A 24,935-nucleotide genomic window follows, 5' to 3' on the forward strand; every position below is an offset into this window, starting at 1 on the left:
GCAGCTGGCCGTGCTGTATCCACAGTCTGAAAGCAGAAGACAATGAAATCCAATGGTCAGCTCCTTTCCCCTCATGGTTGGTTCTGCACGCACTAAGAGTGCACCTCCCCACCCCAGTCAACCTAATCTAGAGACTCCCTCACCGACCTGCTTAAAGGGGCCTTTTCGAAATGGTTCTAGCTCCTGTTGGGTTGATAATCAATAATAACTATTATATGTAACCCAGGCTGCTGTTACTGATGATCCTCCTGTCTCAGCCTCCCCTCCTGAGTGCTGAGATACAGATATGCAACACTATAACCATCTAATTAAGACAAACGTGTGTGTGTGTGTGTGTGTGTGTGTGTGCGCGCGCGCAGTGGTCAGAAGACACCTCTGGGGAGTCAGTTTTCTCCTACATTTACATGGATTCCAGGGTTTGAATTCAGGTTACCAAGTGTGCTCAGCCAGAGCAGCTCTTCCAGCCGGGCCATCTCACTGGCCAAACGTGACTGTGAACTCTCTGCTTTCTCGCCTCCACACCCAAGTGCCAGGACCACAATCCCACACCACACCTCATTTCTTATATGGCCCATCTAACCGTGAACTCAATATGTAACAGAGGAAGACAGTGAACTCTGGATCCTCCTGCCTCCACCTACCAAGTGCTGGAATTATGGGCACGCCATCACATCCTGCTGCATAATTTTAATATACTTAACTCAAAATATTATTCTGCTGGGCAGTGGTGGTGCATGTCTTTAATCCCAGCTCTCAGAAGGCAGAGGAAGGTGGATCCCTGTGAGTTCAAGCCCAGCCTGGCCTACAGAGTGAGTTTCAGAACAGCTCTGTCTTGAAGAATCAAAAGAGAAAAGAATATTATTCTTTTACCACACGCTGAAGATGAAGACACAGCGCAGCACTTCACAGTGTTGTTTTCACACAACCTTTAGAGTGCAGTACGCATTCTAAACTTACTGCTCCCTCAATTCAGATTATCCACAATGCTCTACAGCTGCATGCAGCTCAGGCCAGATGACTATTTTAGCCAGATCAATCCTAGAACACCTGAGAAAATGGGGGCTCTTTTTCAGCCCTGATCCTTCTCCCCTTTTCTTTTAGACAAGAAGAGGATGGGCCTGAGTCCCTCCAAACTGTGCTGCCTTCAGGGCGTCAAAAACTGAGAAGATGCCAAAGTATCTCTAGCCCTGAAGGGAGCCTTCCCCAGGCAGAAGGAAATAGGGCCAAAGATGTTCTCCAGAACAAAAGGTGCCAGACAACCTAGCACCACAAGAGGGCACTATGGACCACCCATTCGGAAGAGAGACAGCATCTCCCATCGCCCCCGCCCCAGCTCAAGGGTGTCCCTCTGAGGGTCTGTGCTGTAGCACCTGTGCTGTTTTCAAAGGAAATGAGAAGCTGAAGTTTGCCCAGGGGCTCTTTGGTCCTGCCACCCCCGCCCCTTTCCCAAGACACTCTCACTTAGGTGGCCCAGGCTGGCTACCTCAAAAGCTTGTAGCCACTGTCCTCCTCATCCTCTCAAATGCTGGGATTGGAGGTGTGCGTCACTCACTACATCAGACCCCAAGATACTTTTGTTTGAAGCCTACTTGCCAGTAAGTAGTAGTATATGTGTTTGGGCAATCGGTTCAGCTTTCAAAAGAGAAAAGTCCTCGGGAGAGTGAATCCTAATGCCTTCAGCATAGATTCAGAAGGAAAAGCCACACTATTTACTACGGCCAAAGTGTTCATTAAGGACACGTTGGCAGGAAGTCCACCCTGAGGCTTGGGTTCTCAGGCCACTAAGTGATAGAAAAGAGGAAGCAAATTCTGGGAACTTATATCCTCCTACTTAGAATGGATCCGCCAACTATTTAATAAAGCTGAGCTAAGACAGACATGAACTCCTCTGAAATCTCCTGAGCAGACATCCCACAGCTTTGCTGTGTTAACTGGCACTGAGACTCGGAGGGTGAAAGGTGACAGGCTTAGAGTCAGAATCAGGCTCGTCCTGCGGAGTTACTCTTCCCCTCCTAACCCTCTGACTCAGGATGAGCAGCTGTAGCCCTCCACACATAAGTCACTGGGAAGCCTGAGGCCACGGGCATCACCTCCACTGCTCCATCTCCGTACAGCACTCTCTCCCTTCTTTCTCTTCATGTATCAGTCCTCACAGGCCACTGGCTGCCCCAGACTTGCCCATCCTCCCATTTTCATCACCTCATGACTGTCCTCGTCACTTCCTCCCAGCCAGACTTTTCACTTAAACTTCTGGTCTAGCCCATCCTTTTCCCTGCAGGTTCAGGCTCTGCACTAAGCTCAGAGCCTAGTTTAAACTGCTTCTTAACCCAAAGACCGTGGGCAAGACAGCTAACTTTGCTAAGCCTTGCTTTTGTCGCCTGCAAAATGAGATAAGCTCTATCTTACAGGAAGATTAGTTAGGCACTCAAACTCTGAGGCACAAGGGACTAAGAGCTTAAGGCTAGATATATAGTGAGACTGTGTCTCAAAGAGAGAGAGACAAAGAGAGAAAGGGAGAGAGAGAGAAGTCCTGTTTCACGGAAATCTTAGGGGCTGAATGAGAGAAAAGTCAAACACTATAAAGCCACCCAGCACCACTAAAAACCTTTCAGATGGGTATGGTAGCCCAGCACTCAGGAAGTAGGGACAAAACCCACAAGTTTAAGGGTATCCTCAGCTACATGGTTAGAAGCTAGCCTGGGTTACATTAGATAGTGTTTAAAAAAAAAAATTCTAAGAGAAGACCAACCATTGTCTTTACAAGTGAAGTGGGACCCACTGCTGAGCCCACCTAGCTCCAAATATCTCCAGTCGACGGCCACACAGAAGGCCCTTGCTGAACTCAGTAGGTCACAAAATACAACAAAAAGCTGTAGAGCTCACCGCAGCAAGCATGTGATGAAATACCCAATGCAGACTCAGCCAGCCACGCTGTGTGCTGCGTCATCACAATGCACAGGACTGTGTGCATTTAGCGTCATCAGAACAGAAGCTTGGGATGGCTAATAATCCTATCTGCATTCAGGAAGGCTTCCTGGAGGAAGCTGCCTTGAGAGAGAGCTTAACAGCGGTGGGCAGAAGTGAACCGTGTATGTGTGGTGACACTCAGAACCGCGGGAGAACAAAAGAGATGCTTCAGAATATGGGGATGACTGGGGTCCTTGAGTGGACAGATAGGGAGTGACAGAAATAAGGTGGCTAGAGATTATGAAGGGAAGGGAACATGGCATGATGGGCTAGCACCAAGTAGCGGCAACCCTGGTTTGAGCTTAATTTGGGAGCAATGGAGCTTAAGGAAGGTTTGGTTTTGTTTTAGAGTAGAAAAAAATTGGTTATTTTTAATTTTTTAAAATCAAACTTGTTCTTCAACAATTTTGCACACATACAGTACTTTACTGATCCGGCTCACCCTTTCCCAGCTCCCTATCAGCCCTGGCTACCTGCCATTCCCTACAGACCATTCTCATTTCATGACTGGAATGTCCATATTCTGAATCCCAGCCCAGTGATGGGCACAGCGCAGGTTAAACAACCCTTTTGTTCTCCCTGAGGTTCTGAATATCACCACACATACATGGCTCCCTTCTGTCCTCCCCTGTTAAACTCTCGCTCAAGGCAGCTTCCTCCAGGAAGCCTTCCTGAATGCCCCAGATAGGATTCTCAGTTGTCCTGAACTTCTGTTCTGATGACACGAAATGCACACAGTCCTGTGCATTGTGATGACACAGCACACAGCGTGGCTGGCTGAGTCTGCATCGGACACCCCACCACAATGCACTCAACATGGACTCATGTTGAAGACATGCGTGCTGCGGTGAACTCCACAGCTTTACTTAAAAATCTGCAGCCTTTTCAGGCATGCCAAAGAATATACAAAGTGGTGATTATTTAAGCTGCCATTAATTTATTACAAATCTAAATGAAGCCAGGTGGTAGTGACACACACCTTTAACTCTAGTTCAGAAGGCAGAGGCAGGCGAATCTCTGAGTTCAATCCAACCTGATCTACAGAATGAGTTCCAGGACAGCCAGGGCTACACAGAGAAACCCTATCTTGAAAAGCAAACAAACAAAAATATCTAAATAAATAAATACCTATAAAGAAAATGGAATTCTCGATTAGGAAGAAAGCCTTATTATTTGGTCAAATTGATCATGCATGACTGTGAGAATGGTTTTGCACAGGAGCCTGGGGCAGACCGCCACTCCAGGGAGACAGACAGGCATGCTGCTCACGGGTGAGCTGAGCACACACAGACTATTCTCTTCTTGACTTTTGTTTTGTTGTTTTTGAGGCAGGGACTCACTCTGCAGACCAGGCTGGCCTTGAATTTATAGAGACCCACCTGCCTCCTAAATGCCAAGGCAGGTGGGTCTCTATAAATTCAAGAACTAAAAGAATACACCACTACATCTGGCTTAAGACTCTTCTCTTTACCCCATTAAAAATAATAAGCCTGAGCAATTTTTCTACCTGGAACTTCTCAATCTTTAAGTAAATAAAAACTACCCGATAAAAAAAAGCCCGATTCTTTTGGAAGACTAGTTAACCACATAGATCAGACCCAGTCCACAGAAAGCAATCTCAAGGAAGTGGATTCAAATCAAGCTACATGGTTTGGGGTTACAGTCACTTAACTCCTCTGACCTTCAGCTCTCCCATCTGTAAATGGAGACAACATTTACCTCATAGGACCTTGTGAAGATGTAACACAAAAATCCACGTCAGTGCTGGCAAGGGCAGTTCCTGTACTAGACTGCTCTTTCCTCCCTCCCTGAAGTTCTCTATCTCCCCCTGCATCGTTTCTGGCACTACTTGGAATTGAACCAGGACCTTACAAACTTTAGGCTATAATATTAGACTTTTTCCTCTTTTTTCAATTTTGAGACAGGGTCTCACTAAGCTGCCTATGCAGTCTGGAACTCACTATACAGCCCAGGCAGTCCTTGAACTCTTGACCTTCTACCTCAGCTCCTGTGTGGCTGTCATGTGCTATCAGGTTCATCTTACATGGCTCTTTTCAAAGTTTGAATGACTTTGTGGAGCTCCTGAGTCTTCAGACGAGCCTCACGAGTCAGAGAAGCCAATTCTACACATGACGACTCTGGCCAGGTGTGGCGGCGGTCTATAGCCCAATTATTGGTGAAGATGAGACAAGAAGATTGAGGCCAAGAGTTCAACACTAGCCCAGGCAAAAGAACCAAGTCTCCTCTCAATCAAAACAAAACAAAATCAGAGTCTGCAGGCTTCAGATCTAACCCCGATGCCATCCAGACCCACAGGAAGCTCTCTGAGACCTAGAAATGTCTCTTCCTGTATGTCTGTGTTCTGAGTCACACCAAGCGTGGGGACAGTCATTTCAGAATTGGGGCATCTGTCCCAGCACTAGAAGTGCAGGTACTTTCAGTGTGGACTGCTTGTTAAACTGTGATGTTCTCATGTCATTGCCATCAGTGTTAGCCTTGCTCCAGCACAGCCATGTGAAGACGGTGACACCCACTTGTGCCAGGCCAGTGTTCAGCCTGTATAGGTCCCACCTCATTAGACTCTCAAGACCTTAATAGGGATGGGTCATTATTACCCTTATTTGGCATGTAAAGAAACTATTAACAATTCAATTGCCCCTTTCCAAAACATACTGGAGAACAGGGATGGTTCAATATGAAAAGCTGGTTAGATGACAGTGGGCACTGGAGAACAGGGTAGCAGAGGGAGTCTTCGAACCTGCAGTCCTAATGATCTGCACCCACAGAGGAGGAGACGCAATGGTCGCCAACTGTCCCTGACTCAGGTTTGCTAGGAGCAGCTGATGAGTATGGCCCTCTCCTTGTTAACACCTGAGGACACACCTGGCTCTGACACAGACTCTGGTCCTTCTTAAAGAGCTGTACAACGGGACTCCATAAATCCTGAGACTATTTCCACGTTGTTTGGCTACCTCTTCACGTAATGGCAAGAGAGAAGTCCAGTGGATACCCTTCTACTAAAAGTGAACAAGCAAACAGGTGCTGAGAAAAAGGCACGTGCTCAACAAGGAGCGAGTGGGTCTGAGGAAAGGCTGCGGTGTACTGTCCCACAGATGCTTTGGCTCCAGGCCGGCCAGAAGCACTGACTCATTGGAGCTGGAAAATACACGGCAAACAGCCCGAGAGTGAAAGAGCTGAGTGGAACAAGGCTATGCTTCATCCCCACACGCCAGCACCCAATTCTCTCATTTGGTCTGATTGGAAAGCAGTCACGTGAAATGTTGGCCTTATGCCAAGATTAAAAACAAAACAAAACAAAAGTGACCTTGAGCTAGACATGGTGTCTTTCCTATCTTTCACACCAGCACTCTGAAGGCTGAGGCAGCAGGACTCCAAGTGAGAGGCTGGTATGGGATAAAAAGTAAAACTTTGTCTCAAAAGGGTCCAAAAAGAAACAAACAAACAAAATAACCACTGGGGGTTATTCCGGCATTCTCAAATTTTAGACTGCCTCTGCCAGAGGTCAACACAGGCTAAAGGAAAAGGTACAGATGCAAGTGAAACATGGGGAACTTGGTCCCCTGCAGGCTCCTAACTTCACTCCACCCTCATCTCCGGCAGGTACTTAATGTGCTCAGTCTCTGAAATATAAAGAGTCACAATGCCAGCCTTCAGAGTTGGCACACCCACTGGCTGAGAACATGAAGCACTTAAAGGGCCTAGCATAGTTTTTCCTCTCCCAGGAGCAGGTCCGTCTCTTGGGAGACACTGCTAAGTGTGATATTGGTGGGCGGAAGTGCAAGAGCCATCGAGAGGCCAGGGATGTTCAACATTCTGCAGTGCAAACCACAGTCCCTATACCGAAAAGCATCCTGCCCCGAAATCACCAGTGCTAAGATTTGGAAATCCTCACCTGGTATGTGGCAAGGACTCACTCAATAAATACAACCTGTAAAATTATCTTCCTATTATAATAAGCCAGTGCAGTTTCTTTATCTCAAGGCCAACCATCATCTGTGAATAAGAGATAAAAATGCATTACTCACTCTGCTTCTTGTAATAGTGGGCAACAGTTGTGATATTCTGGAGACAGGAAGAGTTAGTTGCTTGGTTGATTCTGGGGAATGCAGTAGTTTTATTAAATAAATCACATAGCAGAGCACCAGAACAGCAGTATACAAAAGCTGAAACAAGAAAATAAAGGGTTGAAATGAAATTGTTTCGCTACAGGCATAATTACAACAGGACTATAAATATTCTCTTCAAGGTAAATAGAACTCATAACTAACCGCACTTTCCAAAGAGCAGCACAGCACTGAACTCAGGCCAGCGCCACTGCAGCAGCTTCATGCACAGGCTCCAAGCACTTCACTTGCTGGAGAACTGAAGCACCGTGGCACATGCCACTAGCTCAGATCCAGCAATGTCAGGTACCCACCCAGCAAACTGCAGCTCCAGGTGCCCCCACCGTGCTGACAGCCAAGAATCTGCCATCATTTAGGACTGGCTTTTCCATAAATCGTGGAACCTGTGCTATTTATGATTACAATGGAATTGGGCTACTGGCTCGCTCCTCTGGAAGGGTGACAGCTGATTCAAGCTGCAGGAGGAAAAGGTGGAGTTGTAAGAAGGTCCCCCTCACCCTCCACCCATCTGGGACAAAAGAATCAATTCTGGCCAGAAGTGGGCCATCCAGCTTTTGTTTGCAGGTTGAAAATGAGTATCCAAAAGGGCCCCTTGCACAGGCTCCCTTCTGCCCTCCTTCCCTTCTGAGAATGGCAGCACACCCTAGCTCAAGAACTGGGGCCACCAAGTCCCTCTTTCTACTTGCCTGCACCAAGGAAGCGCCGGTCAAAAGGCATGTGGCAGGGGAAAAAGAGGAGCCATGGTTGGTAGGCTGCCTCCTAAGCGTTCTCTCAGCCCTGCATAAGGCCTGTCTACCAGCCTTCAGGCCTCAAGTCCTTAAAAGACAAGCAGTGTGGTTGGGAGCCACAGCAGCCATGTCAATTTTCTGCTGAGCAGAGTTTTGGGGAACAGTGGCAAGCTGAAGGCAGGGTACCACAGCCACAGGACCCTCCCTACTGTTTCCATAAGGACAAAGTCACACGATAAAAGTTACTATTTTAACTACAGGATTCAGCGGCTTGTAGTATACTTATATTGCTGTAAAACCATCAATGTATCCCCACTATCAAATTCCTTAATATTTTCATCACCTCAAAACAAACTATGGACCCTTCAAGCAATTCCTGCTCATTCCCCATCACTTAGCAACTGCTAATTTGCTGTGTCTGTGGACCTGCCTATCCTGGACACGAAACTTCAAGGGCACCATATAATTGGCTGACTACTTCTTTCACTTAGTATGTTTTCAAGGTTTACCTCCATCATAGAATCTATCAGTAGCTGTCTGTTCTTACCACTGACCTCTGGCTGTCCTGGGACTCTGAAGACCAGGGTGACCCCAAATTTACTTCTGCCTCCAGAGTGCTGCGATTCATGTAAGCCATCGTGCAAGGAACTTCTTAGAACTGAATAACATTCCATTACATGGACACACCAAATTTTGCTTACCCAATTCAGTAGTTAATGGGCATTTGGGTGTGTCTATCTTTTGGTCACTATGAACAGTGTTACGGACATTCTCTTTGGTGTGCATACTCGAGTGGAAATGCTGGGTCACATGACAGAGCTGTTTAATTCTTAGAGGCACTGTCGTACTGCTTTTCACGGCAGCTGCATTCTTTATGTGTAGACCACAGATGTACTAGTTTCAACTTCTCCACGACCTTGCCTACAGTTGTTAGTCTATACCTAATAAAAATAATACCAGCCCTACTAAGGAAGAAGTGATAAAAGTGTGTTTATTGTAGTATTATTTTCCAATGTGTTGCTTTTGTTTATGTTGCATTCAATTAACTGTGAAGCTGTGATTCTTTGCCTGTCTAAAACACCTGATGGTCCTGATAAAGAGCTGAACGGCCAATAGTGAGGCAGGAGCAAGGACGGGCGGGGCTGGCAGGCAGAGAGGATAAGTAGAAGGAGAAATCTGAGAGCAGTGAGAATGAGCAGCAAAAGAACAAGGAGAGGAGGACATCAGGGACCAACCACCCACCTACACAGCAAGCCACAGAGAAAGAAGCAAGGAAAGTAGAGAAATAGAGAAAGATACAAGGAAAGTACAGAAATAGAGAAAGATAAAAGCTCAGAGACAAAAGGTAGTCAGGATAATTTAAGAAAAGCTGGCAAGAAACAAAGCAAGCTAAGGTTGAGGAATTATACATGAGAACAAGTCTCCATGTGTAATTTATCTGGGAGCTGGATGGTGGGTCCCTCAAAAAAGCCAAAAGAGTAAAAATCACATATTTGTTTGTTCATTTTTAGTCAGATTTTCTGTGTAGCCCAGGTTATCATGAAACTCACAAGGTAGACCAGGTTGGCCTTGAACTCCCAGAAGTCTCTCTGCCTCTGCATGCCCAGTGCTGGATTTAAAGGTCAGGACAGGCCCTCGCTATGGTATTGATTTGCATTTCCCTAATAATTATTGATCCTAAACATTTTTCCATGTGCTTATTGTCCATTTATTTTATATATTCTTTAGGAAAATGTCTGTTCAAGTTCTTTGCACAATTTTTATCTGAGTGGCTTATCCTCATTGTCAGGTATAGGTATTCCTTATTTACTCTGAGGGGAGTTTCACGGGCAATTCAAGGGAGACCTGGGAGGCAGGTCTAACAAGGGGCCTCTCGGTGCCCTGGCAAGGGTCACGTGCTCTCTGCAGTGTCACTGCGCCTTTACACAGCTGTCAGTGGCTGTCCTGTCTCACTGTATGGAAACAAATGCCTTCTGTGCATTAGAAACACGGAGTGCCAAGTGCCTTTCCCACAGTAAGAGCGGATCACACTGGGTGTTCCTGAGGCCTTCTATCCTACCAGCGAGAACGCATAAAAACAAGGATAATGTCGAGAACTATAGGTCTAGGTCCAATAAGACAAGGGAAAAATAACCACAGATAATTTCTCTAAACTATGTATCTCTTTTCAAATTCACTTTGTGGGCAATTTTCATTCTTAATTAATTTTAAATTTAATTAGTTTGTGTTCCATAAAAAAATCTGTAGTTTTAAACCGGGCGGTGGTGGCGCACGCCTTTAATCCCAGCACTCGGGAGGCAGAGGCAGGCGGATCTCTCTCTGGGAGTTCGAGGCCAGCCTGGTCTACAAGAGCTAGTTCCGGGACGGGCACCAAAGCTACAGAGAAACCCTGTCTCGAAAAACCAAAAAAAAAAAAAAAAAAAAATCTGTAGTTTTCCAGAGGACATAGGAAAGAACGTCAAATAAATCATTACGAAGTCATTTGCCTTCTCAAACACTAATAGAAACTACAAACTAGAAATCCAAGCATGGAAGTTCATGTCTAATCTCAGGAGTTTTGAGGCTCACTTAGGAGCACTGCCGTAAATTCAAGGTCAGGCTGGACCACAGTGTGAAATTGTCTCCAAAACAAAACCACAAACAAAACCAAAACACGGGAAACCTAGAAAATGAAGCCAGGAAAATTGTGAATGCAAGGTTACACAGCAAGAGAGCAATACCCTGTCTCCAACAAAAACAAAAGCAAACAAACAAATAAAAAAAAACCAAAAACCCAAAACCAAAACAAACCCTACAAACCACTTCACACATCTTTTGATGCCTGGTAAATATCTGATCTTAGGCTTCATTTGTTTACTTTCATCTTCTTTATTTATTTAGGTCTTTGAGACAAGGTTTCTCTGTGTAGTTTTGAACTCTAGTAGGCACTGAGCTTGTAGACATGAGCCTGCCCCACCTCTTGAGTGCTGGGATTAAAGGTGAGAACCCCATGACCAGCTTTAGGCTTCACTTTTACAAACAGTTCTTTCAGTCCAGCACAATCTCTATCAGAGCTGGAACTGCAGACCACAGCTAAAATACAAGATGGGGCAAAAATTGCTAAACCTGAAAATGGACTTGCTTGGACTTGAGTCACTCACTCTGCATTATGCGAGATTTCAGTCTAAGTTTCCTTCTATTCTGCCAACAGCTGACTGAAATTCTAGGAAAATAATACACATACAATTTGATTCCTACCCCACCCTCTTATTCCCCGCCACACACTCCTCCATTAGACTATGAGACAATCACAGACCAGTTTGATATGGGCCTGCCCACAGAATGTCTAAAAGGAGTTTCTGATGCCGGACAACTGGAAAGTATGACCCTCCCAGGTCCCTAGGGACACTAGTGGTACTGTGTGAAACAGGATGAATATAGCAGCTGGAGAAGCAGTGACAAGCCAAAACTCTGGAGTTTCCAACTATTCCCACAAGCATGAATACTGTGAACATAAACACGTGCTAGTGGGAACAAGGCGGGAAAACAGATGTGGACGATGTTGAGTAAAGCATGAGTCTCACCTGCGCCAGAGAAAAAATGTACAGACCCCAGTGAGGCAACCACAACACAAGGAAAGCCGTCAGGACACTCCGGAAGATGACGGCCATGCTCTCAGCAACGACCTGCGCACAGAGAGGAAATATAAAAAGTCATCACACACACAAAACTCAGCATGGTGTGGTTACCCTGGTAGAGAGGATGGGGCATCCACAATAATGCTGTATTTCTTGGGATAAGTGGGCAGTTCACTCATCTTTAGTATGGAGGCTGGAGAGATGTCTCAGAAGTTAAATGCACTGACTTCTCTTCCAAAGGACCCAGGTCCAGTTCCCTGGACACACATAGTGGCTCACAACTGTCTGTAATTCCAGCTCCAGATCTAATCCCCTCTTCTGGCCTCCAGAAGAACCAGGCACCCAGCTAGTGCACAGACACAAAGGTAAGCAAAACACCCACACACATAAAATTAAGTAAAAAATAAATAGACTGCACTTCCAGACATGGTGGCGCACACCTTTAATCCCAGCACTTGGAAGGCACAGGCAGGTGGATCTCTGTCAATTCCAGGCCAGCCAGGGCTACATAGTGAGACCCTGTCTCAAAAACAAATAGTCAATAATGACTAAAAACCCACACTTTCTCTTACTGCCCACATTTCCTATTCACAAGAGGGTTGCTGACCTTGAGCTTAACAAACATGTGTGCTTGTGCCAAGACCCAGAAAGGCTCTCCCAGAAGCTCCAGCACTGCTGAGAGACCGAAGAGCGCCACTCCAGCTCCGTAGTGGGGCACCACATCTGGATCGGGCACTTCAAGCAACTGCAACCAGACCCAGCCCAGGAGTAAGGACCAAAATATACCCAGGGGGACACTAGAAGAATAGAAAAGATGTTTTTAATATACAAAGTTTTGTCTGAAGTACAAAAACACATTAAAATAATAACACTGAATGAAAGCAACCGTCATCATAAAAACAATCTCCACAATAAGAAGCTGTTAGCGGGGAGTAGACATCACCTACATGCATGGCACTATGACTGAACCCTTCATCTCACTGGCACTCCACAGTGATCCTCAGTCATTATCCCCATTTAGAAGGAAACTGAGGCTGAAAGGGACCCATGACTTGGCCAAGAACAAACACAGGACCCAATCGTGATCTAACGCCAAAACCTACAGTACACCCACTGGTTTAGACTATGTCGAGGAGAAAAGTCTTCAGAAAAGCCTGTTTGTGCCTATGCTTAGAATGGCAACAGACGTTATACATCTTGCACCCCAAATAACCAATAGTCCCCAGCATGGCACCCATTTCATGTGTGTATCACAGGGCACACAGTTGGCAGTCATCTTGCCAATCAAATGGACACTTGCCAGCCCTTCTGACAGGCACTTCTGCGAGGCAGCAGTCATGCAAGAGTGGCATTGGGAAACACCTCCGCCACCAGCCTCCGGCGGGGATCTGACTAAAGAAACCATTTTAATTTTCAGCTGACATACTTGGTCTACAAGAACATTCTAAAGAATGGAAGAAAGGTGTAAAGAAGCCTTACCAGACTTTTTAATACTAAAAAAGTAGTTGCTAAAAGCTCAAAAGAAACCACAGGGCAAAAAGATTATTAGGAATAAAAAAAGTGGAGCAGGAAGCCAGGAACCCTACCAGGAAGCCAGCCCCCTTGCTACCGGAGAGGAGACCAAGTAAGCAGTATCTCCAACCAGACTCCCTTCCTGCTGCTACAACTAGTGCCCCAAACCCCTGGCTGTGGGCAGGCTCTGTCATTTCACTAGGCACTCTTGGCATGTGTGTTCTTAAAACTCGTTGTTTCTAAAGCACAACTCACGTTAGCCACAGGAGGTTGAGGGTCTGCCTCCAGTCCCGCTGAGCACTGCCACTCAGACAGGCTCTTCGGAAGGCCTCCCTGGCCAGGAAGATGGCCGTTGAGTAAAGAAGGGTTAGTCTACAAAGCAAAGGTAGAAATTGGTAAGGCCTCCAAGCTAGTTTTTAATTTTTTATTGAAAGACTCTTTGAGATTTTTCTAGTAAACGAAACAAAAAAAGACATTGGTCATAAACCAATGGTTAATCTGGTGGCCCAAACTTGTGATTCCAACTATATGGGAGGCTGAGACAGGAAGACAAGTTCAAGGCCTGCTGGGCTACAGAATGAGTTCAAGGCCAGCCTGAACAACTTAGTGAGACCCTATCTCAAAATAAAAAGTAAAAAGGAGACTAGGGATGTGGCTCAGTGGTACAGCACTTGCCTAGCATGTGCAGAGGACCTCAGAAAAGACAGACAAACTCCCAAACCCCCACACCAGATGGGGATATAGAGCACAAAGTTTCTTACAAGACCCCCACCAGTCTGATCCACATGGCAATCAGCGTTAGGACCCCCACGAGGTACACTTGACTGTGTGTTCCTACAGCTATATCTGAGACAGAAAGCGCTGCAGTGACCTGAGAGCCTGCAGCCAATGGCTGTGGGCAGAGGTGTGGTCCTAGTCATAAGGAGGAAAAGACAAGCTTATCAGCCCACACAGCAAGGGCACCTCCTGATGACACTGGAGCCTCTGTGAAAGAAGCAGAGGTTCCATCACACGGCGGTGCTGGCCAAAGAGTTTTAGGGCAAACAGCAATGCAGGCAGCCGTGAGATGCTGCTGCAACCTTCACTCAGTAGGATTTGCCTGAGTTCCTTGCAGGTGGCCAGCACCTGGGAGAGTCTTCCTGTACCCAGAGAAAAGCAGCTGTCGAGGTGCATCCTGCTCCCCAGTAGCCCACCCACATTGCAGATGAAGAGCCAAAGCCACACCTTTAACAGTAAAGACGTCAGGGCAGGCACCTGACATCTGGAGGAGAATGCAAGGGAGAAACCTCTGATCCCTCTTCCTTTCTGCTTTTCAAATGCATATCTCAGCGACTCCTCTCTGCTTCAGCTCAGCCTCAGGAAGCTATGAACCCCACCTAGTACAAAGCTAAGCTTGGGAACTGCCATTAGGCTCTTTGCTTGGTAAATACCAGGAAATTCTGTATGGAACATACTGTTTGTTGTCTTTTTTATCAGGAGATGAAGAAACACCCAAGAAGCTGAGCGATCCCAAGGACATCATTTCATTTGTCTTTGTGTCACTTGTGAAGACAAAATAAATGTGGGTGTCCTTGAGCAGAGAAGAAACAAGCTGGGTCTAAGACAGAGCAGTTTGCTTTCCACAGAACCACTCGCAAGGATTCAGGCTCTGATCCTAGCTACCCTATCTCAACTCTAAAAGCACTGAGGTGGAAGCGAAGAGGGCTGGCTGTTCCAGCCCTGCAATTATGAAGCACATCCTCACGAACTACAGAACTCCTGCTTCCTGTGTTGTGTCAGCAGGACAAGAACACTGGATTATACCTGAGACAAGGTTTGCAATGAATTACTCCCACTCTCTCCTGGCTTCTAAGAGCAGAGAAACCGGAAGAGCTGGGGGAGAAATGTGCATTTGGAGGTTGCTAATGGAAAACCCTGCATGGGTCCATTAAACACAGCAGGACCCGCTCATCCCCCACCCTGCACTTCTCTTCAGCCCACTGCTAAAACACAGGGCTACTGGGAAAGGTATGGTTCTAAAATCTGAGGGTGGCACACAAGTACAGTCTGAAAAAAAATGTGATTCGTGACAAGAGTTGCGGACAGCGCCAGGGTGCCTTCCTCTTACCTGACATTCACTATGCCCACGACCTCCTTAGACAGGAAGCGAAGGATAAATGCATTCAAGACAAAAGTGATTAGTCGAAACAATACCTGTAAGAAAACACAGATGAGTTACGTTTAGAGTGTTGACTTCACTGAAAGGAGGACTGTGGAGCTGTCCTTCCCAATGCAATGTGACATCACACGGCAGCTCTGCTATGGAGACTCATCTCTAACATCCTTACCTCACTTGGTTTCTGCGAACTGTAATTCCTTAGAGGCTCTTGCCATCCTGAGCAGGGAGCAAAGAACCCAGGAAGGAATGTGGGAGTCTCCCTGATTCACTAAGGAGATAAGAGAGGCCGGGCAGACTCAGTCTTCAGGCTCAAAGTCAAGGAGACAGAGGGAGAACTGCAATAGTGGTTCACATTTATCCAGGGCCCTAGCTTAAACCTCCAGACACATACAGCCTACAGCCAATGGGCCACTTGCGTCCCAGAGAGTTATGGAGGACACCCAACACATTTCTGGATGTCAATGTCAAAAGACCAGACATGCCCAAATCCTATTTAGAAACCGAACGCACTAAAGCAAGAGGCTGCAGAGTATGGTAGGCTCACGAAGAACCGAGGATCTAATCTCTTCTTCTCTGCCTGGTGATATCTAGGGATTCCAAGGATATTTAATCTCTTTAAAATTTGATTTTCTTAGTTTCGCAGGAAACACTATGTTTATTGAATACTTACCCCTTTCCAGGAAGGAGTTGATGCATCTCTTAAATAACAATTGTAGTAATAAGATAACATGAAATGGGAATGGGAAAACATCATCTAGCCATTGTCATTTAACACAGACACATCCCAAGACTTTCAAATCTGTCCATTAAAGAAAACCACCCAAGAGCCAGGCAGGGCAGTGGTGGCGCCTGCCTTTAATCCCAGCACTGGAGAGACAGAGGCAGATGAATCTCTGAGTCAAGGCTACACAGAGAAACCCTGTCCTGAAAAGCCAAAAATAAATAAATAAATAAAATGAAAACAAAGAAAGAAGAAAGCCATCTAAATAAAGAGTCCTTCCCATGAGATATGGGAAAACAAGAACCTGCAATTAAATGGGGCTCCCAAATGCAGCTGCTGAATAGGGTGCAAGTCTCACCCATGCTCTCTCCTCCCAGTCACAAATGACAAATCACTTCAGGGTTAAGCATGCTCAGGGTTACCCATAGAAGATTTGATCAGTGGAGACTAGAGGACTACCATGGTCTGAAAATGTCTGGGCCATTAACACTCTAGGCCATTCCTAAAGTGTTACCAGTGTCAAGAATATCACCATGTTTATGGGGTCAGTCATAGGTGATCTTCTCTATCTGACAGAAGCTCTGAAGCCTCTTAACATGTAGGTTCATATATACATGCCAAATTCTGCACTCAGTGCCAGTGGTGGGGACCCAATTCGTAGTCTTATTAAAGTACTCAGCTGAGTCTCAACCCATCACTCAGCTTTAAATGCATGCATCATCTTCTAATTTTTACAAGCCTCAATTTCCTCTGTCAAATGAGGCTAAATATCTATCTCATAAGGTTGATTACAAGACTAAAATAAGATTATGGAAGTGAAAGCATTTTTAATGTATAAAGGCAATAAAAATAATGTGGTCACAAGCTCAGAATTAAGACTCACAAATTACATAATAAAATGCTGCTGCAAAGCTACCATAAGTATTGGCATTATAACTTAAGGAAGCATAAAGGACTGAACTAAAACAATCAAAGAATATATTATATGACTATTCGAAAAAATCCATATTTACAATTATAAAGCCCATCATTTTGTACAATAATATATGCTGATTACATTTTTTTTTCTTTTTTGAGACAGGAGCTCAGTTGGCCTTGAACTCACAGAGAACCACTTGGCCCTACCTTCTGAGTGCTGGGATTAAAGACCACCACCACCACACACACACACCTAAGCCAAGTAATTCTTATCTTAAAAGCAGTCCTCTAACCTGTCTAACTCAGCCAGGTTCTCTCTCCTAACCTCTTTGTTCTAAGATAATGGTGAAGGGAGATTCTGGACTTCTGTGCAATTGGATTGACAAGTTGCAGAATGAGGGCATTGGGAAAAAATGAGGAACTTGACTTAGAAAAACTGACTAATCAGACAGAAAGAATCTTTATATACTATTCGGATCAGTGGTTCTCAACCTTCCTAAAGCAACAACCTTTTAATATAGTTCATGTTGCAGTGACGCCCCACCATAAAATTATTTTCGTTGCTACTTCAAAATTGTAATCTTGTTACTGTTATGAATCCCAATGTAAATATTCTTTTAAGATAGCAGTTTGCCAAAGGGTTCACAACCCATTGGTTGAGAAACGCTGATTTGAATGAACTGGCAAGTGTCATTTGGGGAAAAAAAAAAGGGCAAAAATGTCTGTCAAAGACACACAGAAGAGGCAGTTTATTAAGTGCACACTAAGATACAGGTGCTGTGCTAAGTGTGTTTATTCAAATGATCCCAAGCAATACTTGCAAATTGCTTTCTGAATTAGACACCATTACTCTCATTCTGTCAGTAAGTAGCTAAGGCTCCGGGGCTGAAGTGATTTATCCTGGGTCACGCATCAAGTACTGCCTGAACCCGGATCCCTGTCTTAGCTTGGCCATATGGTCTCTCTAAACAGTGCGAATCAGCGTTGCTGAAAGGTGTCTGATAACCAAGAATGGCACACACAGGAAATGAACCCCTTAAAGTAAGATACTTGAGCCTAAGTAGCCTCTTTCTTTCCCATTTGATTAAACTGTGTCCTACGGCTACATGGAAATGCAATCTTCAGAAAGAAAATGACAAGTTTGCAGTCATTCCTCCAAGACTCCGACAGCGGTCTTCCGACTCCTAACCCGGCGCCCCTCCCGCCGCCGTGGACTCCCGGGGAACCGGGTAGCGCGGGAAACCAGGACAGCCTTCCCGCAAGGCGCTGAAGTTGGCGCAGCAGAGTACCTGCAGCAGAAGACTCGAGGAGGCCAGCCGGGCTGCCTGGCCCAGCACCTCCTGGCTACCCATAGCCTCAGTGCCACCGCTCAGAGGAGGAACTGCGCCTTCCGCCCGCTCCGTCGCGGGAAGACGACGTCACGAACAGGCGCGCTCCTAATTGGGGGCATTGACGCGGGGCCGAGGCACAAGAAGCTACGCGCCCGAACATCTTGTGAGGCTGTGTCTTAGTCGCTTTTTGCTTTTGTTTTGTTTTGGTTTTTCTTTCTTTTCTTTCCTTTTCTTTTTTTCCTTCTTTTTGCTATTATTGTTGTTTTGAGAGTATGTTTAACTTTGGACCCTGTAGTCCATGTTGGCCTAGAACTCGCAGCCGTGACCCAGGCCTAACTGCTGTCTTTTGGTTTGTGTGTTGATTTGTTTTGTTTTGTTTTTCTGTTTTTCCCTTCTATATGATTTCGTTATGTAGCTTTGGCTAGCCAGGAACTCGATATGTAGACCAGGCTTGCCTCTAACTCAGTGATACACCTGCCTCTGCCTCCCAAGGATTCCAGCGCTTATTTGAAAGAAGGTTTTGCTGTATGGCCAAGGCTGGCCTGGAATTCACTTACAGAGTCTAAGATGGCCTTGAACTCCTGATCCTCCTCTCTCGAGCGCCCAGGAGATGAGAATACAGGAATAGATCACCACACCAAGCTGGCATCTTCTTTGTTGAGTTTTGTTTTTCTAATTAAATATTTATTTTTGTATAGTGTAGGTGTGTGTATATCAGAGAACAACTCTCGGGAGTCAGTTATATCCACCTTTGCATGGGTTCTGGGATCAAACTCAGATTGGCAAGCTTACAGGACAAGCACTTAACTTGCTGAGCCAATTTTGTGGCCTGTTTATGTCCTTCCCTGCCCCACTTCCTAGTACGGGGGCTTGGCCCTAGGACTTCATGTGTGCAAGGCAAATGCTGTACTGCAATGATTACAGTCCCAGCCCTCTTTTATGAGTGCATGTCTCTTGTAAATAAATCAAATACTGTGCCAGTCTTGGAAGGTGGCATCATAGGCTGAGAGCGCTTACTTAACACTCACGGAACTCTAGGTTCAATCCCAGCACCACATGTTCCTACCCTGGTGGTGTATACCTGAAATCCAGCGCTCCGGGTGAAGGCTGGAGGATCAGAAGTTCAAGGTTAGCCTTAACCAGCCTACAATACAGAAGACCCTGTCTCCAGACAAAGCAAAGAAAGACAAACAATGGTGTTGGGGACAAAGCACTCAGCAGAGACTCGATAGCTGGATTCTGGCTATCAGCTCACACACAGATATAGTCACAGCACCCTTTCCCAGTTAGACTGGACAGGACTCCTCCCCACTTTACAGAGGAAGAACTGAAGACTGAAAGTTAGACACAACATTTTCATGTATTTAATTTTGTAGAAATCTTCCCAAAGCTCTGATGCTTGGGCCCCATTGTCAGAGCGAAGGAAAGGAAGCCTTGGGGGTATAAAATGCCATTTTCAAATCTACACAGCGTAGGCCTGGGCAGAATGAATCAGAGTCAAAGAACACACTAGAAGTACTTTAGACTTTTTTTTTTTTTTGCAAAGTCCCCAACATACACAATCATCTTTTTCCAACCTCTTAAGCCTTCCTTGATCTCAACAAACTCATTTCCCCCCTTCACATCATCACTGTCTTTATCAGTACATTCTAGACCCCCACCAAGTTTGGAGCCCTTATTCACGACACTCAGGAGGCAACTGAATCTTTGTGAGTTTGATGCTAGCCTGGCCTACACAGCAAGTTCCAGACAAACCAGGATAACAATGAAATTCTGTCTCAAAACAAATGAACAAATGAAAAACCTGGAACCCTTACCAGTCCTCAAAGAGGCCTTGTCTGGTTTTTCTTTGTTTCTGTCATCTTCTCTGCCTAAATCTGTTCCCTGACAGAGCTTTTTGCCCTTTCTGATCCTGACCCCTAATTACCCACAGTCCAGTACTAGCTATGGACTAAATGTCTATGCTCCTCAACATTCATATAATGACAGTAAATGTGGTGACATTGGAAAGTCATCAAGATGTAGCCTTTAAGGTGGGATCAGTGGCCATATAAAGAAAACTCAGAGATACAGGGCTTGCCTGCCATGTGCAAACACGTGGTTTCACCCTCAGCACCTTGGAGTTTCTCTGTTCCTGAGAGAGGATACAGAAAGAAGGTGGCTATCTACACACCATGAAGAGACCCCCTCACCAGAACCAAACTGGCTGGCACCCTGATCATGGATGTCTAGGTTCCAGAATTGGAGGAGTCAATTTCTGTCACTTAAGCATCGCAGTCTGTGATATTTTGTGACATCAGCTCAAACTGACAATGACAGTGCCTTCAAGCACTTTGTACTCTTGTCTGGATCTTTGCGTGGTCTGTACTACAGTGAAGAGATGAAAATATGCATCTCTATTTAACTAGCCTGGGAGCGTCAAGCAGGCAGGAGTCAGCCCAGCAGGACTTGTGTCCTACAGTGCTGACAGAGAACATCACCTAAGTTCTCATAAATGCCTCCTGGCACGTCACTGCTGCTGCCACAGCCGAACTGCACGGCTCAACGCCTCTCTGTGCTCATCTTCCTAGCGGAAATGAACTCAGTTGAGTGTTGAGACTCTGAACGTGAGGTTTTGACCATCAGACAGACTTATCCTCGAATCCTCATCCTGCCACTCGCTAACTGGGTGACCCTCTATGTGCTGATTGTTTTATGTGGAAATACTAGGATTGGCTTTATAGCTTTTTGTAGTGGCATTTCAGTTGTAACAAAGAAAGCCTGCAGCCGGGCGATGGTGGCACACGCCTTTAATCCCAGCACTCGGGAGGCAGAGGCAGGCGGATCTCTGTGAGTTCGAGACCAGCCTGGTCTACAAGAGCTAGTTCCAGGACAGGCTCCAAAACCACAGAGAAACCCTGTCTCGAAAAACCAAAAAAAAAAATAAATAAATAAAAAATAAAAAAATAAAAAAAAAAACAAAGAAAGCCTGCCTGAAGATCTGAGAGTGCAGTGGCTGCCTAGCATGTGTGAAGGCCTGGATTTAAGCCTCAGAATCTATGACATCAATCAGGGTATGGATGTAGACATAAATATAGATATCACTTGTCCTGTTAAGGTAGGTGAAAGAATTTTAGCCGTCAAGTTTGGCCTACTTCAACCTCAGTCCGAAATGGTGATCCTGCCTCCAGGAATCTCAGAATGAGACTGTGTGTTGAGAGTTGTTTCCTCCCATTTTATAATCAATCCTCTCTAGGGCTGGAATTAAAGGTGTGCACATCCCGGTTTCTATCAACTAGTGTGGCTACTGGGGTTAAAGGTACATATTACACCTTAGTCTGTAAAGCTGACCAATGAGGCTATTGTACTCTCAGATCTTCAGGCAGGCTTATTTGTTACAATACAACTGAAACGCCGCTACAAAAAGTCACAAAATCCCAAATAAGAATCAGTCATAAAAGAGTAAAACAGACTCCTTGAGAATTTGAGACTGTAAACGGTGGCCACTAAGGAACTGTCTTCCTCAGGTATCCTCCCTTCCACTTGACTCTGTGCCAGGCGACCTCCCTGCCAGGGAAAGATGATCTGAGTCTCCAATTTCATTACTAAACTGGTAGGAGGTGCCAGGGTGCTAAGCCAGTTAGACTTCCAGGACAATGGGGTAGGATGGGAGGCTGCCAATGGGCAAGAAGGCAGAATAAAGGCTATGGCAAGCCAAGCCCTGGGCCTCAACTGAGTGGCGTGTTCCCACATAACAGCCACTAGGGGGCATGACTTGCTGGGCAAGGGCTTTCCTAGAACAAGATCTGTCCAGAAAACCTTCAACAGGTTTCTTCCTTGAAATAAAATGTCAACACTCTGCTTCTCACTTGAAAGTCCCGGGTCATGAGAAGGCTGCTGCGATCATAACAGATCCACATTGTTGGGTCTGCAAAGCAGGGTGCTGGCTCCTGTATTTTCATGATCTCACTGAACTCTTCTAGCAGTCCAACAGAACTGTTGTCTCCTCTGTCTTACAGACCAGGAAGCAGACTTGTTTGAGGAGCAGTGATTGGAAATGCCAGAATGTGAACTGGGCGGTGTGATGGTCAGTTCCATAATCAAGACTACACCAGAGGACTGACCCATTGTCACTCCTGATCCCTGGGTTCCACCTCAGCAGCCATGATTCAGAAGGGTTCTGGAATCTGCATTGTTTGTTTGTTTGTTTGTTTGTTGTTTTGGTTTGGTTTGGTTTGGTTTTTCGAGACAGGGTTTCTCTATGTATCTTTGGAGCCTGTCCTGGAACTTGCTCTATAGACCAGGGTGGCCTCGAACTCACAGAAATCCACCTGCTTCTGCCTCCCAAGTACAGGGATTAAAGGTGTGCACCACCACTAACTGGCTCTGTATTGGTTTTTGTGGTGTTTGTATGATTATTTTGCCTTTGGTACAGAGTCTCACTCTGTAGCCCAGGATGGCCTGGAACTTTCTATGTTACCTTGATTGGTTATGATGCCCTGGACAAAACTCTGGCACTACCTGAGGGTGGATCTTCAGGCACCTTAAGAAATCTGTCTGAGCCGGGCGGTGGTGGCGCACGCCTTTAATCCCAGCACTCGGGAGGCAGAGGCAGGCGGATCTCTGTGAGTTCGAGACCAGCCTGGTCTACAAGAGCTAGTTCCAGGACAGGCTCCAAAACCACAGAGAAACCCTGTCTCGAAAAACCAAAAAAAAAAAAAAAAAAAAAAAAAAAGAAATCTGTCTGCCATAGTGGGCTGAAGTAACTGTCTGCCCACAGGTTAAAGCGAGCCCTGAGGTCTGTCCTGAACTTGTTTACCCCTCCAATAGGCCATGCTCCCAGGGCTAGTGGTCAGGACATCAGCATCTAGAGACAGTGCCTAGTGAGAGTCTTGGAGAACATCCGTGTCAGGAATTATGCACACAACAGTCCCTGGACCCCAGGTCTTCTATAGAATGGTGTGAGAAGCTTGGAAGGCAGTCACAAGACCCTGGCTTTACCTGACTCCTCTGAGCACTGATCTGTGCAGAGTAGCCTGCAATATCCACGGTATTGATACGACTCATTCCCAATCCAGTGCTCTGAGCTGGGCGTTGGAAGGGGCACTAGAGCAAATGAGCCCTCTCTGGGTTCAGGGCTCTCTCGTGGGAAGAACCCAGCATGAGAGTAAGCAGGTTGAGGCGCTGAAAAGTTGCAAGGGAAAGTAGGGATGGGAGTGTGCTTCCGGCTGAAGCAGCTAAGAGGAGTCCCTTTAGGGGATGTTTTGAAGGATAAGAGGGACTGATCAAACAGAAGCACATTAGGGCAGAGAAAGCAGAGCCAGTGAAGCCCAGAGGAGGGTACTTGCTGAGTCTGTGGGTGGACCCAGGAGTAGGCTGTGGCTATCTTTGGGGCAGAATTCTTGAACCCACCAGCCTGTGGCCAGTGTTGAGCTGGCAGCCCTGAGAACAGCAAGTCCATGGCGGTGAACACAGCGTGTGAATGAATACAGACTAAGGGCATGATGGTGACATTTGTAATCTCCGGAGTCAGGAGGGTAAGGTAGGAGGACTTGCTGTGTGTTTGAAGCAGCCTGAGTTGTATAGTGAGAGCCTGTCTCAAAAAAACAAAATCAGGGCTGGAAAGATGGTTCAGAGGTTAAGAGCACTCACTCACTGCACTTTCTAAGGTCCTTAGTTCAATTCCCAGCACCCACATAACAGCTCACAATTGTCTGAAGCCTTCTTCTCATGTGCAGATGTACGTGCGGACAAAGTACCCATAAACATAAAATGCATAAATAAATGAAGCTGTCAGCCCAGCGTGGTGATGCACACCTTTAATCCCAGCACCCAGGAGGCAGAAGCAGGTGGATCTCTGTGAATCTGAGGCCAACTTGGTCTACAAAGTGAGTTACAGGACAGTCAAGGCTACCCAGAGAAACCCTGTCTCAATAAATAAAATAAATAAATAAATAAATAAAGCCAGTCACCAGGTGTTTATGAATGGGCACAAGGTCAGTGTGAATTTTCTTGGTCTTCTTACCAGAATCTGCTTTGAAACAGTGTGTGGGGGTAGATATGTGCACATGTATGAATAAACATACTGGTGAGTTTGTCTGTGGATGTGAAAGTCAGATCACATTCATGTAGTATGAGGAAGTATGAAGATAAGCATTGTGTATGGATGTGGGGCTGAGCATGCCTGCAAGCTCACAAAGCAGTGGTATGCATCTGCAATTTTAGCATGTAGGAAGCCGAGGCAGGATCTTCAAGAGTTCAAGGCCAGCCTGGGCTACATGTCAAGACCTAGCCTCATAAATGAAAAAGTATACAAACTGTGTACTAGTCTGTCAGTTTTTGTTTCTCTGATTCTAGGTCTTCATCCAGGCCCCATTTTCTGCATTCACCTCAATAAATCCTTCCATCAATCTTATAAGGCAGGCTAATTACAGAATATAATTATTTCCATTTTACAGATGAAAAACTGAGGCTCCAAGGGGTGGCAGAGTTGGGACTGAGCAGGGACTTAGAGGTTCCCCTTTATCATTTCCGTCAATCCACTTCCTAGGAATTCAAAAAGTTCCTGGTAAGGAAATGTCCCTGGCCTACTCATGGTTGGCCTGGACCTGGCACAGAGTTCCTCATGGGGTGGGTGGAAAGGAACTGCCCGTGGGGCTTGGTTCTTGAGGCCCAAGCCTACACACATAGAAAGGTCACATGAGGTTGCCCTTGTATATCAAAACCCCAAAGAATTTGGGTCAGAAACAGGTGAGGGTTTAGGCCACCCCTCTTCTAAGCACATGCTAAGTTCCCTGTCCCTTAAAACCACAGTCTGGCTGGAAAGTAGCCCGAATGCTCCCAGACTAGTTTCCCAAAA

The 24,935-nt window shown here is 45.9% G+C and overlaps 1 protein-coding gene across 1 annotated transcript in view; it reads right to left on the bottom strand.

The window, feature by feature from the left end:
• Rft1 (RFT1 homolog) overlaps positions 1 to 18,167 on the bottom strand; it is a 43,021-nt gene extending 24,854 nt beyond the window's left edge. The window contains exons 1-6 of the mRNA XM_057770875.1: positions 18,056 to 18,167; positions 15,077 to 15,162; positions 13,225 to 13,341; positions 12,065 to 12,254; positions 11,404 to 11,505; positions 7,014 to 7,151 (exon numbers count right to left, since the gene is read on the bottom strand). Coding sequence (XP_057626858.1) covers positions 7,014 to 7,151; positions 11,404 to 11,505; positions 12,065 to 12,254; positions 13,225 to 13,341; positions 15,077 to 15,162; positions 18,056 to 18,118 — 696 coding nt within the window. The 5' untranslated portion in view covers positions 18,119 to 18,167. The remainder of the gene's footprint in view (positions 1 to 7,013; positions 7,152 to 11,403; positions 11,506 to 12,064; positions 12,255 to 13,224; positions 13,342 to 15,076; positions 15,163 to 18,055) is intronic.
• Between the last annotated feature and the right edge of the window lie 6,768 nt (positions 18,168 to 24,935).

Source organism: Chionomys nivalis, chromosome 5 (genome assembly GCF_950005125.1).
Source record: "Chionomys nivalis chromosome 5, mChiNiv1.1, whole genome shotgun sequence".
NCBI lineage: Eukaryota > Metazoa > Chordata > Mammalia > Rodentia > Cricetidae > Chionomys > Chionomys nivalis.